This window comes from Physella acuta, unplaced genomic scaffold (assembly GCF_028476545.2).
Source record: "Physella acuta isolate Inbredline_101_S28 unplaced genomic scaffold, ASM2847654v3 ptg000486l, whole genome shotgun sequence".
Classification (NCBI taxonomy): domain Eukaryota; kingdom Metazoa; phylum Mollusca; class Gastropoda; family Physidae; genus Physella; species Physella acuta.
Genome location: NW_026732005.1, coordinates 351,614 through 366,365, shown reverse-complemented (window position 1 = coordinate 366,365; position 14,752 = coordinate 351,614). Strand labels below are relative to the sequence as shown.

Here is a 14,752-nt window from a genome sequence, read left to right as displayed (position 1 = left end):
GGGACGGGCAGGGTGTGTAATGTTATCAAGTACACACCAAAAATGCCTTATGGTCTTGGCACATACAGAACGTGTCCATGTCCTGAATGTGACCACTCGGACACACCCAGCAAACTGTGGTGGTTGGTAGAGGTCATGACAGCCAGACATGTGGTGTTTGATGACAGTGAGGCGAGACAGTCCAGATGTAGATTATGGTATGATGATGATCAAAGTCCAGTCGTTAACATTGATGGGTGGATAGTTGCTGTGACGGCTATTAAAGGGGACTGGTGTTGGTTGTGTTGTGCAACTCATGATTTACAAGTGGCAGTTAAACTCGAGGAAATGGTATTGACCTATAATGAACTATGTGAAAATGTAAGTGAGAGGTACCAAAGCCGTAGAGATGTGGACAAGCTGACCATTATAGTGTCACATCCTCATGGCTGTTGTAAACAGGTCTCTGTAGGTCACTGGGTACACAGGGAGGAGGTGGACAATATGTACAGGTACTCGTACACAACATGTACCTGTCCAGGTAGCAGCGGGGCTCAGGTATACAGACTGGGGGGAAGGTGGTCTCTTCATCCACACAGTGGAGGAAGGTTTAATGGATTGAACTACAGTGGCTTGTGGGGGGACTAAAATGTGCAGTAGTGTGGGGGGACTGGAATAGAAAGTTTTGTGTGTATGGCGACTGAAATGTGTAGTTATGTGTGGGTTTGTGTGTTGACTGAAATTGTCAGTTGTCTGTTAAAAACTGGTGATTTAAAATTAAGTGTTAACGTTTGTATATTATCATATTGCAAAATCCCAATAGAATCCTAACATCTACACATCAGACAAACATTACAATAAGTGACCAACAAGACAACATTAACACAGCAACAGACTAAACATTGAACACAATTGCAACTAGAGTCGTAATCATTTTATATGTAACAATGTTATAGTATACCAATGAAAACCGTTTTAGAATTGTTATTATTTTTAATTAAAAGAAGCTTATATAAACATTCTAGCTCAACTTTCTGCCTTCAACAACTTAGATGTCAAACATAATTATGTCTGGTGATTGTAAATAAAATGTATGGTTAAAAGTACAAAGATGTTGTGTATTTGAAGTCAGTGTTTTTGTGTTGCAGTGTTGTATTGCATAAGTGGATCTAGTGATTAGCATAGACAAATTTACAAATGAATAATAAAAAACATGAAGACTTATAAAAAGTTATAAATTTTGCTTATTTGTAGAATTTTTGCATTTTATATAAGTTGTTTTGTTCTTAACTTTTGTAATTTATTTGTGTATGTTTATTATGGTGACCCAACCCTACTCCCCCCCTCCCCCGATGTATTTATATATTGTCTACATCCTCCCTAGACTAAAAAAAAAACCAACTAAATCTCAATGACTAGATCCACACGTCTTAATTTTGCTGCAGGATTATGTGAGATGCTGTATACATGCATAGCTTGGTTGAAGATGGCAGATGATGTAATATAATATGGTATAAAGCGATGAAAATAGAACCATTTTAGCTAACAAGATTAATGCCCATAGGCCAGTGATGCATCAAAGGTCGAGGTCGTTGCAATGTTTCATAATCAACCGGATCATAACACAAGGAAATCTTGCTCCAATCACTGACAGGAAGAAATGAAACTGGAGATTGGAACATCAAAAGCTGTTTGAGTTTAGGTGGTAAGTTGATCTGTGAGAGACGCTCCTCTCTCTCTGGGCTTTCTCCCAACATCGTCGACACCGTTATAAAAGCAAGTTTGACCAGGGGCCAGGGTTCGGTAATCGCCTCGAATATGACATTTTTTAGCTCATATCTAGCGTATGGATACAATTCTGATTGGTCAAACTGGCGTAGTCCTCTGAGATCGTGTACCGTCAAGTAGCAAGTTGCTAGAAGATATTTTGTCACGTCAAGATTGTGATTCTCTAGAGCTAACATCATAGCTGTCCTCTTCTCTGTTTCTCCATTGTTTTTTACACGATCTAAACATTTTAATACAACACCGTTACACACCAGCATTCGAAGGTAATTATATAAACGGTTGAAGACAATGAGCTCAAGTATTTGCATAGGTTTAATATTATCTCTATTCCAGGCCGGGCGTTCGTCTCTCAATACAAGCTTACCCAACAGGTGGCGATACTCTGATCCAACCACAGGATTAGCTCCTGCATTTAGCAACATTTCTGAACACCACAACCGCTGATGTGTGTGCGATAAACAGTGGATTAGGGCTGATTCGTTGTATCTGTCTTTGACGTCAAGGTCGGCTCCAAACGATACAAGTGTTTCTAAATGAGCCAGCATATTGCCGCGCTTTACTAAATACATGAGAGCTGTTCTGCCTTTCTTGCCTGTCATGTTAAAGTCAGCTCCGTGTTCATGGAGGATTTGAAATATTTCGGAGTTATTGTAACCATCGGTATTACAAGCTGCTGCTGCCATCAATGGAGATATTCCATAAGAAGACAAGACGTTAACGTTAGCTCCAGCTTGAAGTAACATATTGACAATGGCGATCTCATTCAGAGCTGCAGCCAATACCAGAGGCGGCAGAGGTTCAGGTACGTTTCCATCAATAACAGCGCCTTTGTTTATCAAAACTTGAGCAACGTCCGATTCGCTTCTGTATATCGCCAGGTGTAAAGCTTTGTCGCCGTTTTTATCCACCAAATTCACGTCAGCACCTGCATCACACAGCATAAGAGCAATCTCTTTATTTCCAGCAAACATTAAAGGCGTGTGTCCTTCTTCTGTCTGTACGTTTACATTACATCCTGCTTGTAGCAAATGCCGCACTACGTCTGTGCATGATCCAAGTGCAGCGAAGTGCAACGCTGTGTAACCTTCATCTGTGAGGACATTAAGGTCAGGGTCACGAGACAACAATTTCAAAGCTGTCTGCTCGTTGCTGTTCTCTAACGCAACCATTAAAGCGGTTTTACCAGACAAAGTATTTAGACAAACTTGTGAACGTCTGTCATTGCGATCTAAAAAATAAATTTTCTCTTCCGGACTGTGACCCAAACGTTCTTGGACATGGTGCCTCTTCAGACGTTTGCTGGATTTTTTATGTAGCGTTGTCATTCTTGCGTTAATGACATCTGAAATGTGAGGATCATTTAAAAGAATATCCATAATATCACAGGAGCCGTTTTTCGCTGCAAGATGCAGAACTGCTACTTTGTTGTTCGCTGCATCTCTGACATCGCCCCCCGCAACAAGCAAACGTTCAACTAGATCAACGTTGTCCGTCTGGTCAACAAAATGTAAGGCCGTGTAGCCATCTTTGTCAGCAATGTCCACACGGGTAGCTGGAGTGATGAGAGAGGCTACTATTTTGGCCGAATATTCGAGCCTAGACCCTAAACTAACTGTTGATTGGACTCTACCTCTATAGACAGATATGTCTTCTCTACCGACACCAGACTTCATATTATGTATGTTGAGATATAAACGAGACGCGATTATTAAAGGCGTTTCATGGTTGTCATCAAGTAAATTTACGTCAGCCCCTGTCTCAAGCAGCATGTTAGTAAATTCTAACTGTTCATATTCCACACTGTAATGTAAAGCTGTTTTCCTGTAGTTGTCACTGACGTTAACATCAAGCTCGTGAGCCAGTAGTATCTTTAATATTTCTAACGATTTGTTAATTCTATTCTGTGTTAGTCGAGGTTGTAAAATTTTATCTGGAACATTAAAGCTATTAAACTCTTTCATCTTGGAGACGGCAACATGAAGACACGTCCTCCCATTCTTGTCCGTTTTGTTAACGTCAGCTCCACGATGTAGGATGTTTTTGACAAGTTCCACATCGTCAAGTTCTACAGCCTTTGACAAACGTGGAAAGTCTCCTTCTGAACACGCATTAACATCGCCTTTTTGAAACAATCGTTCACATTCTCGTTTTCGTTTTCCTACTGACATTTTTCTTAAAGTTGACTGACGATCTTTACGACTGAAATCTGGTTTTGACTTTCCTTCCACTGGTTCTCTAGAGGAGGCACCCTGTGAAATAGATGTGTCAAAGTTGTAAAGTCTGCCTTGTTATTCAAAGTAATATCTTCTCGATTCTGGTAGTCTACGACGATAATTTTGTCCTACAGGACTTGTGTTAATTTAAATCACACCTCCGTATAAATGTACTGGTCTCTACACACTTACAAGTATACACTACATTCAACAACCCGAAGAAAATGTAGTTTCGCAAATTAAGTACTAAAATGTAAACTTATAGTTTTGCCAATCAGCGCCATAAAATATGTAGGCTGTATAGTACTGCACACATTTAATTTTATTCTAGCAGAAACCCTAGAGTGTTTCACACATTTACATCTATAAGCTAGACTCTAGCAATAGTAGAACCTCGAGAATGAGATCTAGAATAGATTTTAAACACTATTCTAGACTCTATGTGTGTGTAATCTCAAATCAAATGTAAAAAAAAATATTTAAAATTCAAATTGACAATGAAATACTTCTGATGCCATCAGATTGTTACGTGAATGAAATACTCACTCAGTTGTATTCAACTGACCAAAACATTATACACAGATTGGCCAACCAGAGTACACCCTTATTCAAAACAATAAAATTTGACGGAAGTTTGTTTACAACATGAAATTAATGCGTACTGTCATGGCTATTCTTGTTTTTTTACCCTTATTTTGATGACATCATTAGTTAATTTTTCTTTACTAATAGTTTGCGCACTGCTATTAAATGACAAATGCGCTCTGAATAATCATTAGCCAGGACACAAATACACCTAGCTTTATCTGCGTATTTAGTTATCTCAATACTTTTCTTGTTCATCAGTCCATTTATCCGGCGCTTTTTTCGCTATTTACTTATGTTTACGCTTAATTTGATGACATCATAATTCAGTTTTTGCGGAAAATAGTTTAAGCTTCTCATGGACCCAATAAATATTTTTAAAATCATGTACTAGTAGGTAACCACCATACCACCGACGGAAATAGTAGGCAAACACCATACCACGAATGGCAATAGTAGGCAAACACCATACCACGAATGGCAATAGTAGGCAAACACCATACCACGAATGGCAATAGTAGGCAAACACCATACCACGAATGGCATTAGTAGGCAAACACCATACCACGATTGGCAATAGTAGGCAAACACCATACCACGAATGGAAATAGTAGGCAAACACCATACCACGAATGGCAATAGTAGGCAAACACCATACCACGAATGGCAATAGTAGGCAAACACCATACTACGAATGGCAATAGTAGGCAAACACCATACCACGAATTGCAATAGTAGGCAAACACCATACCACGAATGGCAATAGTAGGCAAACCCCCTACCACAGCTATTGACTGAAGGCTGAACAAAATCCAGACAGATACGTAACCTCATGCGTGTAATAGTGATTTGAAAAACCAACAATTCTAGGGGGGGGGGAGGGGTTATTACTTTGAATGTATGCAAACTGGCGTAAGTATTGCTTAACGTGGAAAGTTAATTATCTTATAACAATGAAAATAAAACACTTCGACTAACGTGTTTTGTCTGTACAGTAATGTTTTTTTTTCTGTTTTATTAATTTTTAATGTATTTAATACGTTTTTATTAACAGCTTTTATTTCTTTTGCTTTACAAATCGCCAGAACAAACTCAAACCCGGGATGACAGAAATGATTTTTAAAAATCTCGATTGTTTGCGTTAATCTGAAAAGATATTCAAGAATATGTTCGTGAGGTCACGTTGATATTAAAATGTATTATTTTATAATAACAAGCTTTCAAATGCATTGAAAATAAGAAAATATAACTTTATTTTTCTTTAATTAAAAGCATTTACTAAAAAGACATTTTTTTTCAGTGCATTAGTTAAAAGCTTATTATTATAAAGGTTTGTAATATTTGTTTTATTTAAATGTAGTTTAAGTTTCCTATTTTATTTTTCAAAAAAATAACTAACTTCCTTTTCCGCCCCCTGCAAATTTTTTAAAGAAATATGTTCAGTTGATTCGAAAATTTGTCATTTTGATTTTCCATTGTCAAGGATTTTTTTTATTTTATATCTTTTTCCAAGTAGGTGGGAATACAATAAATTTCCCTTTTTAGAGACTCGTGTTATTTTTTAAAATCAAGTAGGCCTATACACAAGAACAAAAATTGTCAATGAGACTTAGTCAAACAATTTGGATCTAAAGATCTATAATCGAGCCATCAAATGCTTTGTCAACTTATACCGCAAAAACTTCTTGTTATAAGCGACTCCTTTAATAAACCTGATGTTTTTATGGAGGAAAAATTTGTCTTAATATCAACTTACCCTAGCATTTTAAAAAAAATTATAGCTTTATAAATTATAAATGTAATGAGAGGAAAAATTAGGAACTTATCGTTGAAATACAAATAAATATAAGACATGCATTATACTTTTGTTTAACAAGATGTTGCATTGGATTTTTATTATCGAGAACTCGGTAGTTTTTAAGTTTGTTTTGAGGAACTTTAAGAGCGAGTACTATATGAAAATCGTGGAATAAATGTTGAGTTTTATTTTGATCTTAATGCACCAAAATGTATTTTAACGAGGGAGGTCAAAGGGCGGTCAATGAGATTTACAAAGCTGCTCAGACTGGTGCAGAGTTGAATAAATACCTCATTAATAGAATGACCAGCAGTGCAGACGCAGCCCTAATGTTGGCTATAGAATAAATACCTCATTAATAGAATGACCAGCAGTTGAGACACAGCCCTAATGTTGGCTATAGAACGAAAAAATCTCCAAGTTTTTAGAGCTCTGATTAAAGCTGGCGCTGATCTGAATGTCAGCAGATCATTTGATGGCCGATATACAGCTTTGTCGCTTGCTGTCGACAAGGGGCACACAACTGCTGTACTAGAACTGCTTCAACGTGGCGCTTTCCTGTCTTGTCAAAACGGGATTCAGGCTTTAGAAATGGCACAACATTTTGGTTTCTTGGATGCTGTTGTGGAGGGTGAAGAATTTCTTATCGGAAAAAACAAAGCTGAAGCCATGGAATTTAAAAATGGTGTTTCTATAGCTTTCATAGAAAATCGTATTGATCTATTGAAGAAGTTGGTGAAATATGGGAGTTACATCTCGTTACTGCATAACTCTGCCTGCTTGCGAAATCTATGTAATCATATTAAACTTTTGAAAAAAAAAAAATTAAAAATGGCACGCGATAAAATTATTGTTACGTTTGAGTGTTTGGCCTTTAAAGAAAAACCCACTCAACGTTTCGCTTTTAATCGTCACAATCGACACATCTCTAATTTCCAGACTCGATTATATTTAGAATTTGATATCGATACTTCAAAAATGAAGGTGACGATACTTCACTTACCTAAATGTCAACACGAACCTTGCTGACCATATGTGGTCAAAATATAAAGCGGTCAAGTACAATTACAACTTGCATTAATGTTTATATACTTTTTATAGAAATAAGTTTAATGCACAATTACGCTGTTATTTAGACTAAAACTATCATATAATTGAACGCTTTGGTGAATAGATAGAGCTAGCAAGTCTTGACATTTTTCTCTTTGCTCCTTGTGTGGTGTAGGTCTTGATCCATTCTCTTCCCAGTTACCCGATCCTTGGCTGTGGTGTCGTCTCGCTAGACAACCCTACGGTTTTAAATTATTCCAGAAAATTCTTTCTCCAGGCCTGTCTTGAGCGCCTTTCCCTACACACCCCTGGGTGTTCCACTCAAAGCCCCAGACTTTATAAATGTTATGTTGTTGTCTTCGCCCAATCCAGCGCCACTTTCATTGTCTCGTCTTCGCTGCCCAAGACACATTTTTTTACTTCTCCTCATGTTTGTGTAAAGAACTCTGTGTCCTGCCTTCTTAATCCCAGGATCTTCAAAGACTGCTGTTTGTAAAGATCCGTGTCCTATTTGTGCTCATCTTGGAGACTACAGTTTTATGCTCCAAACATTAAGATCGTCTTCACGTGTAATTACAGTAGCCTAATCTTTAATGTTGTAGAGTTGGCAGTAGTTTTCCATACAAGCCACAGAACAGTGAAGAAGTAACTGGTATCTTAATTCATGCACTTCTTACCTCTCATCTGTGACACCAGATTGTCTGCTCTTGTTGCCATGGTAAACAAACTCCTCCACAATCTTCCTTCTATTGTTATTGAATCCCGTTGGCTATAGATGGTTATTATTGATTATTGTTAGTTATTATTGGACATTCCTGGTTAATGTTGTTTATTTTTTGGAGTGTTTTTTTTTTATTTTTTATTTTGGCCGCTATTACTTTAATTATTTTTTTATTTGTTGCTCTAACGCATTACCTTCAGCCTGCGTGTGCTGAACATGATGTGAGAGGGGAGAACGATTTTCTAACATGTGTTTATTTACATAAAGTTGCCAAGTATGTTTTACATTGTGTTCAACCATTAATTTATTTTTAATTGTAATATTTTTTAAAACGTGTATTGTTTATTTTGATTGACAACTGATTTGGCCAATTTTTTAAAAGTATGAACAAATAACATTTTGTTGCAAATAATTACTTTTGCATCTTTATTTAAGGAATTCAAATGTTCTTATATACCGATTAATATGTGAGAGATTAGCGAAAAGATTAGCGAAAAGTGGATATAAAATGGTGTTTGACAGTGAGGCGAGACAGTCTAGATGTAGATTATAGTATGATGATGATCAAAGTCCAGTCGTTAACATTGATGGGTGGATAGTTGCTGTGACGGCTACTGGTGTTGGTTGTGTTGTGCAACTCATGATTTACAAGTGGCGGTTAAACTCGAGGAAATGGTATTGACCTATAATGAACTACGTGTAAGTGACATATACCAAAGTCGTCGAGATGTGGACAAGCTGACCATTATAGTGTCACATCCTCATGGCTGTTGTAAACAGGTCTCTGTAGGTCACTGGGTACACAGGGAGGAGATGGGCAATATGTACAGGTACTCGTACACAACGTGTACCTGTCCAGGTAGCAGCGGGGCTCAGGTATACAGACTGGGGTGTAGGTGGTCTCTTCATCCACACAGTGGAGGAAGGTTTAATGGATTGAACAGTGGCTTGTGGGGGGACTGAAATGTGCAGTAGTGTGGGGGGGGGGGGGGCTGGAATGTAAAGTTGTGTGTGTGTGGTGACTGAAATGTGTAGTTATGTGTGGGTTTGTAAACTAAAATGAGCAGTTATGTGTGTGGAGATAGAAATGTGCAGTTATGTGTGAGGTGTTTTTTTTTTTTGGGGGGGGGGGGGGGGCTGAAATGTGCAGTTGTGTGGGGGGGGGGCTGAAATGTGTAGTTGTGTGTGGGTTTGTGTGTTGACTGAAATTGTCAGTTGTCTGTTAAAAACTGGTGATTAAAATTAAGTGTTAACCTTTGTATATTATCATATTGCAAAATCCCAATAGAATCCTAACATCTACACATCAGACAAACATTACAATAAGTGACCAACAAGACAACAGTAACACAGCAACAGGCTAAACATTGAACACAATTGCAACTAGAGTCGTAATCATTTTATATGTAACCATGTTATAGTATACCAATGAAAACCGTTTTAGAATTCTTATCATTTTTAATTAATAGAAGCTTATATAAACATTCTAGCTCAACTTTCTGCCTTCAACAACTTAGATGTCAAACATAATTATGTCTGGTGATTGTAAATAAAATGTATGGTTAAAAGTACAAAGATGTTGTGTATTTGAAGTCAGTGTTTTTGTGTTGCAGTGTTGTATTGCATAAGTGGATCTAGTGATTAGCATAGACAAATTTACAAATGAATAATAAAAAACGTGAAGGCTTATAAAAAGTTATAAATTTTGCTTATTTGTAGAATTTTTGCATTTTATATAAGTTGTTTTGTTCTTAACTTTTGTAATTTATTTGTGTATGTTTATTATGGTGACCCAGCCCTACTCCCCCCCCCCTCCCCCGATGTATTTATATATTGTCTACATCCTCCCTAGACTAAAAAAAAACCAACTAAATCTCAATGACTAGATCCACATGTCTTAATTTTGCTGCAGGATTATGTGAGATGCTGTATACATGCATAGCTTGGTTGAAGATGGCAGATGATGTAATATAATATGGTATAAAGCGATGAAAATAGAACCATTTTAGCTAACAAGATTAATGCCCATAGGCCAGTGATGCATCAAAGGTCGAGGTCGTTGCAATGTTTCATAATCAACCGGATCATAACACAAGGAAATCTTGCTCCAATCACTGACAGGAAGAAATGAAACTGGAGATTGGAACATCAAAAGCTGTTTGAGTTTAGGTGGTAAGTTGATCTGTGAGAGACGCTCCTCTCTCTCTGGGCTTTCTCCCAACATCGTCGACACCGTTATAAAAGCAAGTTTGACCAGGGGCCAGGGTTCGGTAATCGCCTCGAATATGACATTTTTTAGCTCATATCTAGCGTATGGATACAATTCTGATTGGTCAAACTGGCGTAGTCCTCTGAGATCGTGTACCGTCAAGTAGCAAGTTGCTAGAAGATATTTTGTCACGTCAAGATTGTGATTCTCTAGAGCTAACATCATAGCTGTCATCTTCTCTGTTTCTCCATTGTTTTTTACACGATCTAAACATTTTAATACAACACCGTTACACACCAGCATTCGAAGGTAATTATGTAAACGGTTGAAGACAATGAGCTCAAGTATTTGCATAGGTTTAATATTATCTCTATTCCAGGCCGGGCGTTCGTCTCTCAATACAACCTTACCCAACAGGTGGCGATACTCTGATCCAACCACAGGATTAGCTCCTGCATTTAGCAACATTTCTGAACACCACAACCGCTGATGTGTGTGCGATAAACAGTGGATTAGGGCTGATTCGTTGTCTCTGTCTTTGACGTCAAGGTCGGCTCCAAACGATACAAGTGTTTCTAAATGAGCCAGCATATTGCCGCGCTTTACTAAATACATGAGAGCTGTTCTGCCTTTCTTGCCTGTCATGTTAAAGTCAGCACCGTGTTCATGGAGGATTTGAAATATTTCGGAGTTATTGTAACCATCGGTATTACAAGCTGCTGCTGCCATCAATGGAGATATCCCAGAAGAAGACAAGACGTTAACGTTAGCTCCAGCTTGAAGTAACATATTGACAATGGCGATCTCATTCAGAGCTGCAGCCAATACCAGAGGCGGCAGAGGTTCAGGTACGTTTCCATCAATAACAGCGCCTTTGTTTATCAAAGCTTGAGCAACGTCCGATTCGCTTCTGTATATCGCCAGGTGTAAAGCTTTGTCGCCGTTTTTATCCACCAAATTCAGGTCAGCACCAGCGTCACACAACAGGAGAGCAATCTCTTTATTTCCAGCTAACATAAAAGGCGTGTGTCCTTCTTTCGTCTGTACGTTTACATTACATCCTGCGTGTAGCAAATGCCGCACTACGTCTGTGCATGATCCAAGTGCAGCGAAGTGCAACGCTGTGTAGCCTTCATCTGTGAGGACATTAAGGTCAGGGTCACGAGACAACAATTTCAAAGCTGCCTGCTCGTTGCTGTTCTCTAAGGCAACCATTAGGGCAGTTTTACCTGACAAAGTATTTAGACAAACTTGTGAACGTCTGTCATTGCGATCTAAAAAATAAATTTTCTCTTCCGGACTGTGACCCAAACGTTCTTGGACATGGTGCCTCTTCAGACGTTTGCTGGATTTTTTATGTAACGTTGTCATTCTTGCGTTAATACATCTGAAATGTGCGGATCATTTAAAAGAATTTCCATAATATCACAGGAGCCGTTTTTCGCTGCAAGATGCAGAACTGCTACTTTGTTGTTCGCTGCATCTCTGACATCGCCACCTGCAGCAAGCAAACGTTCAACTAGATCAACATTGTCTGTCTGGTCAACAAAATGTAAGGCCGTGTAGCCATCTTTGTCAGCAATGCTCACACGGGTAGCTGGTGTGATTAGAGAGGCTACTATTTTGGCCAAATATTCGAGCCTAGAACCTAACTTAACTTTTGATGTGACTGTACCTCTATAGACAGATATGTCTTCTCTACTGACACCAGACTTCATATTATGTATGTTGAGATATAAACGAGACGCGATTATTAAAGGCGTTTCGTGGTTGTCATCAAGTAAATTTACATCAGCCCCTGCTTCAAGCAGCATGTTAGTAAATTCTAACTGTTCATATTCCACACTGTAATGTAAAGCTGATTTCCTGTAGTTGTCACTGACGTTAACATCAAGCTCGTACGCCAGTAGTATATTTAATATTTCTAGCGATTTGTTATTTCTTTTATGTGTTAGCCGAGGCTGTAAAGTTTTATCTGGATATTCGAAACTATTAAACTCTTTCAACTTGGAGACGGCAACATGAAGACACGTCCTCCCATTCTTGTCAGTTTTGTTTACGTCAGCTCCACACTGTAGGATGTTTTTGACAAGCTCCACATCGTCAAGTTCTACAGCCTTTGACAAAAGTGGAACGTCTCCTTCTGAACACGCATTAACATCGCCTTTTTGCAACAATCGTTCACATTCTCGTTTTCGTTTTCCTAGTGACATTTTTTTAAAAGTTGAGTGACGATCTGTACAACTGGTTAAAATCTGTTATGTTTTTCTTTCCACTGGTTAGATTAGGGGAGACACCCTGTGAAATAGACGTGTCAAAGTTGTAACGTCTACGTAGTTATTTAGAGTACTATCTTCGCGATTTTGGTAGATGGTTGAAATAGGAGGATGGTACATGGTGTGAGGGGTGGAAGTTGGTCAGCAGGGGGAATTGGGAGTGGGTGGCTGGGGTTGTTGAATAGATAAGATTTGGGGGGGAGGGGGTTGTATCCGTGTTTAGAGAGAAGGGGAATTGGTTTGTGGTGGGAGTTGTTACATTTATTCCCATGTGTTACTGACCAGAAACCACATCACATTGAGCTGGTCTCCTACAGGACTTGTGTTTATTTAAATCACACCTCCGTATACATGTACTGGCCCCTACGCCCTACACTAAACCCTACAATCAACAACCCAAGAAAATGTAGTTTCGTAAATCATGGACTAAAATGTAAACTTATAGTTTCACCAATCAGTGCCACAAAATATGTAAGCTGTATAGATTCTAGTACTGCACAAGTTTAATTCGATTCTAGTAGAAAGCTTAGAGTGTTTTACACATTTACACCTAGAATCTAGACTCTAGCAATAGTAAGAACCTCGAGATTGAGATCTAGAATTAAGAATAGATCTAGATCTAGATAAACACTATTAAGACTAAATGTGTAATCTCATCTCAAATATAAAAAAAAAATTAAAATTTTATTCGACAGCGAAATACGTCTGATGCCATCAGATTGTTACACGAATGAAATACTCACTCAGTTGTATTCAACTGACCACAACATAACTATACACAGATTGGCCATACTGAGTACACCCTTATTCAAAACAATAAAATCTGACGGAAGTTTGTTAACAACATGAAATTAATGCGTACTGTCATGGCATTTATTGTTTTTACGCTTATTTTGATGACATCATCAGTGCATTTTTTTACCCATGCCAAAGAAACTTTGGAAAATAGTATAAGCTTTCAATTAGACCTAGCGACGCCAACTGCTATTAAATGAAAAACTCGCTGTGAATAATCATAAGCCAGGAAACAAATACACCAAGCTTTGTCTGCCTGCTTGAAAAATCTATGTGATCATATTAAAATTTTGAAGAAATCTTTTTTTAAAAATGGCAAGCGATAAAATTATTGTTACGTTTGTAAAAATAACACAAAGGGCGAGTTGTTTTTTCCGTGTTTCAGTGTTTGAGTGTTTGGCCTTTGAAGAAAAATCCACTCAACGTCTCGCTTTTAATCGTCACAATGGACACATCTCTAATTTCCAGACTCGATTATATTTAGAATTTGATATCGATACTTCAAAATTGAAGGTGAAACAATGTGACGATACTTCACTTACCCAAATGTCAACACGAACCTTGCTGGCCATATGTGGTCAAAATATAAAGCGGTCAAGTACAATTACAACTTGCATTAATGTTTATATACTTATTATAGAAATAAGTTTAATGCACAATCACGCTGTTATTTATATTTAGACTAAAACTATCATATAATTGTACGCATTGGTTTTAGGATAGAGCTAGCATGTCTTGACATTTTTCTCTTTACTCTTTGTGTGGTGTAGGTCCTGATCCATTCTCTTCCCAGTTACCCGATCCTCGGCTGTGGTGTCGTCTCGATAGACAACCCTACGGTTTTAAATAATTCCAGAAAATTCTTTCTCCAGGCTAGTCTTGAGCGCCTTTCCCTACGCCACCCGCGGGGGCTCCACTCAAGCCCCAGACTTTATAAATGTTATGTTGGTGTCTTCGCCCAATCCAGCGCCACTTTTATTGTCTCGACTTCGCTGCCCAAGACACATTTTTTTAATTCTCCTCGTGTTTGTGTAAAGAACTCTGTGTCCTGCCTTCTTAATCCCAGAATCTTCAAAGACTGCTGTTTGTAAAGATCCGTGTCCTATTTGTGCTCATCTTGGAGACTACAGTTTTATGCTCCAAACATTAAGATCGGCTTCACGTGTAATTACAGTAGCCTAATCTTTAATGTTGTAGAGTTGGCAGTAGTTTTCCATACAAGCCACAGAACAGTGAAGAAGTAACGGGTATATTAATTCATGCACGTCCTACCTCTCATCTGTGACACCCGATTGGCTGATCTTGTTGCCACGGTAAACAAACTCCTCCACAATCTTC

At 38.2% G+C, this 14,752-nt stretch overlaps 3 protein-coding genes across 3 annotated transcripts; all 3 read right to left on the bottom strand.

Moving 5' to 3' along the window:
- Positions 1-1,300: 1,300 nt before the first annotated feature.
- LOC131944268 (serine/threonine-protein phosphatase 6 regulatory ankyrin repeat subunit B-like) lies at positions 1,301-3,206 on the bottom strand. Its single transcript, XM_059304822.1, has one exon. It carries the CDS (start codon positions 3,141-3,143, stop codon positions 1,518-1,520), a length of 1,626 nt encoding a protein of 541 aa, XP_059160805.1. The 5' UTR covers positions 3,144-3,206; the 3' UTR covers positions 1,301-1,517.
- Positions 3,207-9,944: 6,738 nt separating this feature from the next.
- On the bottom strand, positions 9,945-11,714 carry LOC131944263 (serine/threonine-protein phosphatase 6 regulatory ankyrin repeat subunit B-like). The gene has a single exon (XM_059304813.1). The coding sequence runs from the start codon at positions 11,712-11,714 to the stop codon at positions 10,140-10,142; it is 1,575 nt and encodes a 524-aa protein (XP_059160796.1). The 3' UTR covers positions 9,945-10,139.
- Positions 11,711-13,461, bottom strand: LOC131944265 (putative ankyrin repeat protein RF_0381). Its single transcript, XM_059304815.1, has 2 exons — positions 13,363-13,461; positions 11,711-12,641 (listed from the first exon to the last, which is right to left on the bottom strand). Exon 2 carries the CDS (start codon positions 12,554-12,556, stop codon positions 11,711-11,713), a length of 846 nt encoding a protein of 281 aa, XP_059160798.1. The 5' UTR covers positions 12,557-12,641; positions 13,363-13,461.
- Positions 13,462-14,752: the final 1,291 nt, after the last annotated feature.

Excerpts from the sequence above, each read along its gene's own strand:
- LOC131944263 (XM_059304813.1), bottom strand. The coding sequence starts at position 11,714 with ATGACAACGTTACATAAAAAATCCAGCAAACGTCTGAAGAGGCACCAT.
- LOC131944268 (XM_059304822.1), bottom strand. The coding sequence starts at position 3,143 with ATGGATATTCTTTTAAATGATCCTCACATTTCAGATGTCATTAACGCA.
- LOC131944265 (XM_059304815.1), bottom strand. The coding sequence starts at position 12,556 with ATGTCACTAGGAAAACGAAAACGAGAATGTGAACGATTGTTGCAAAAA.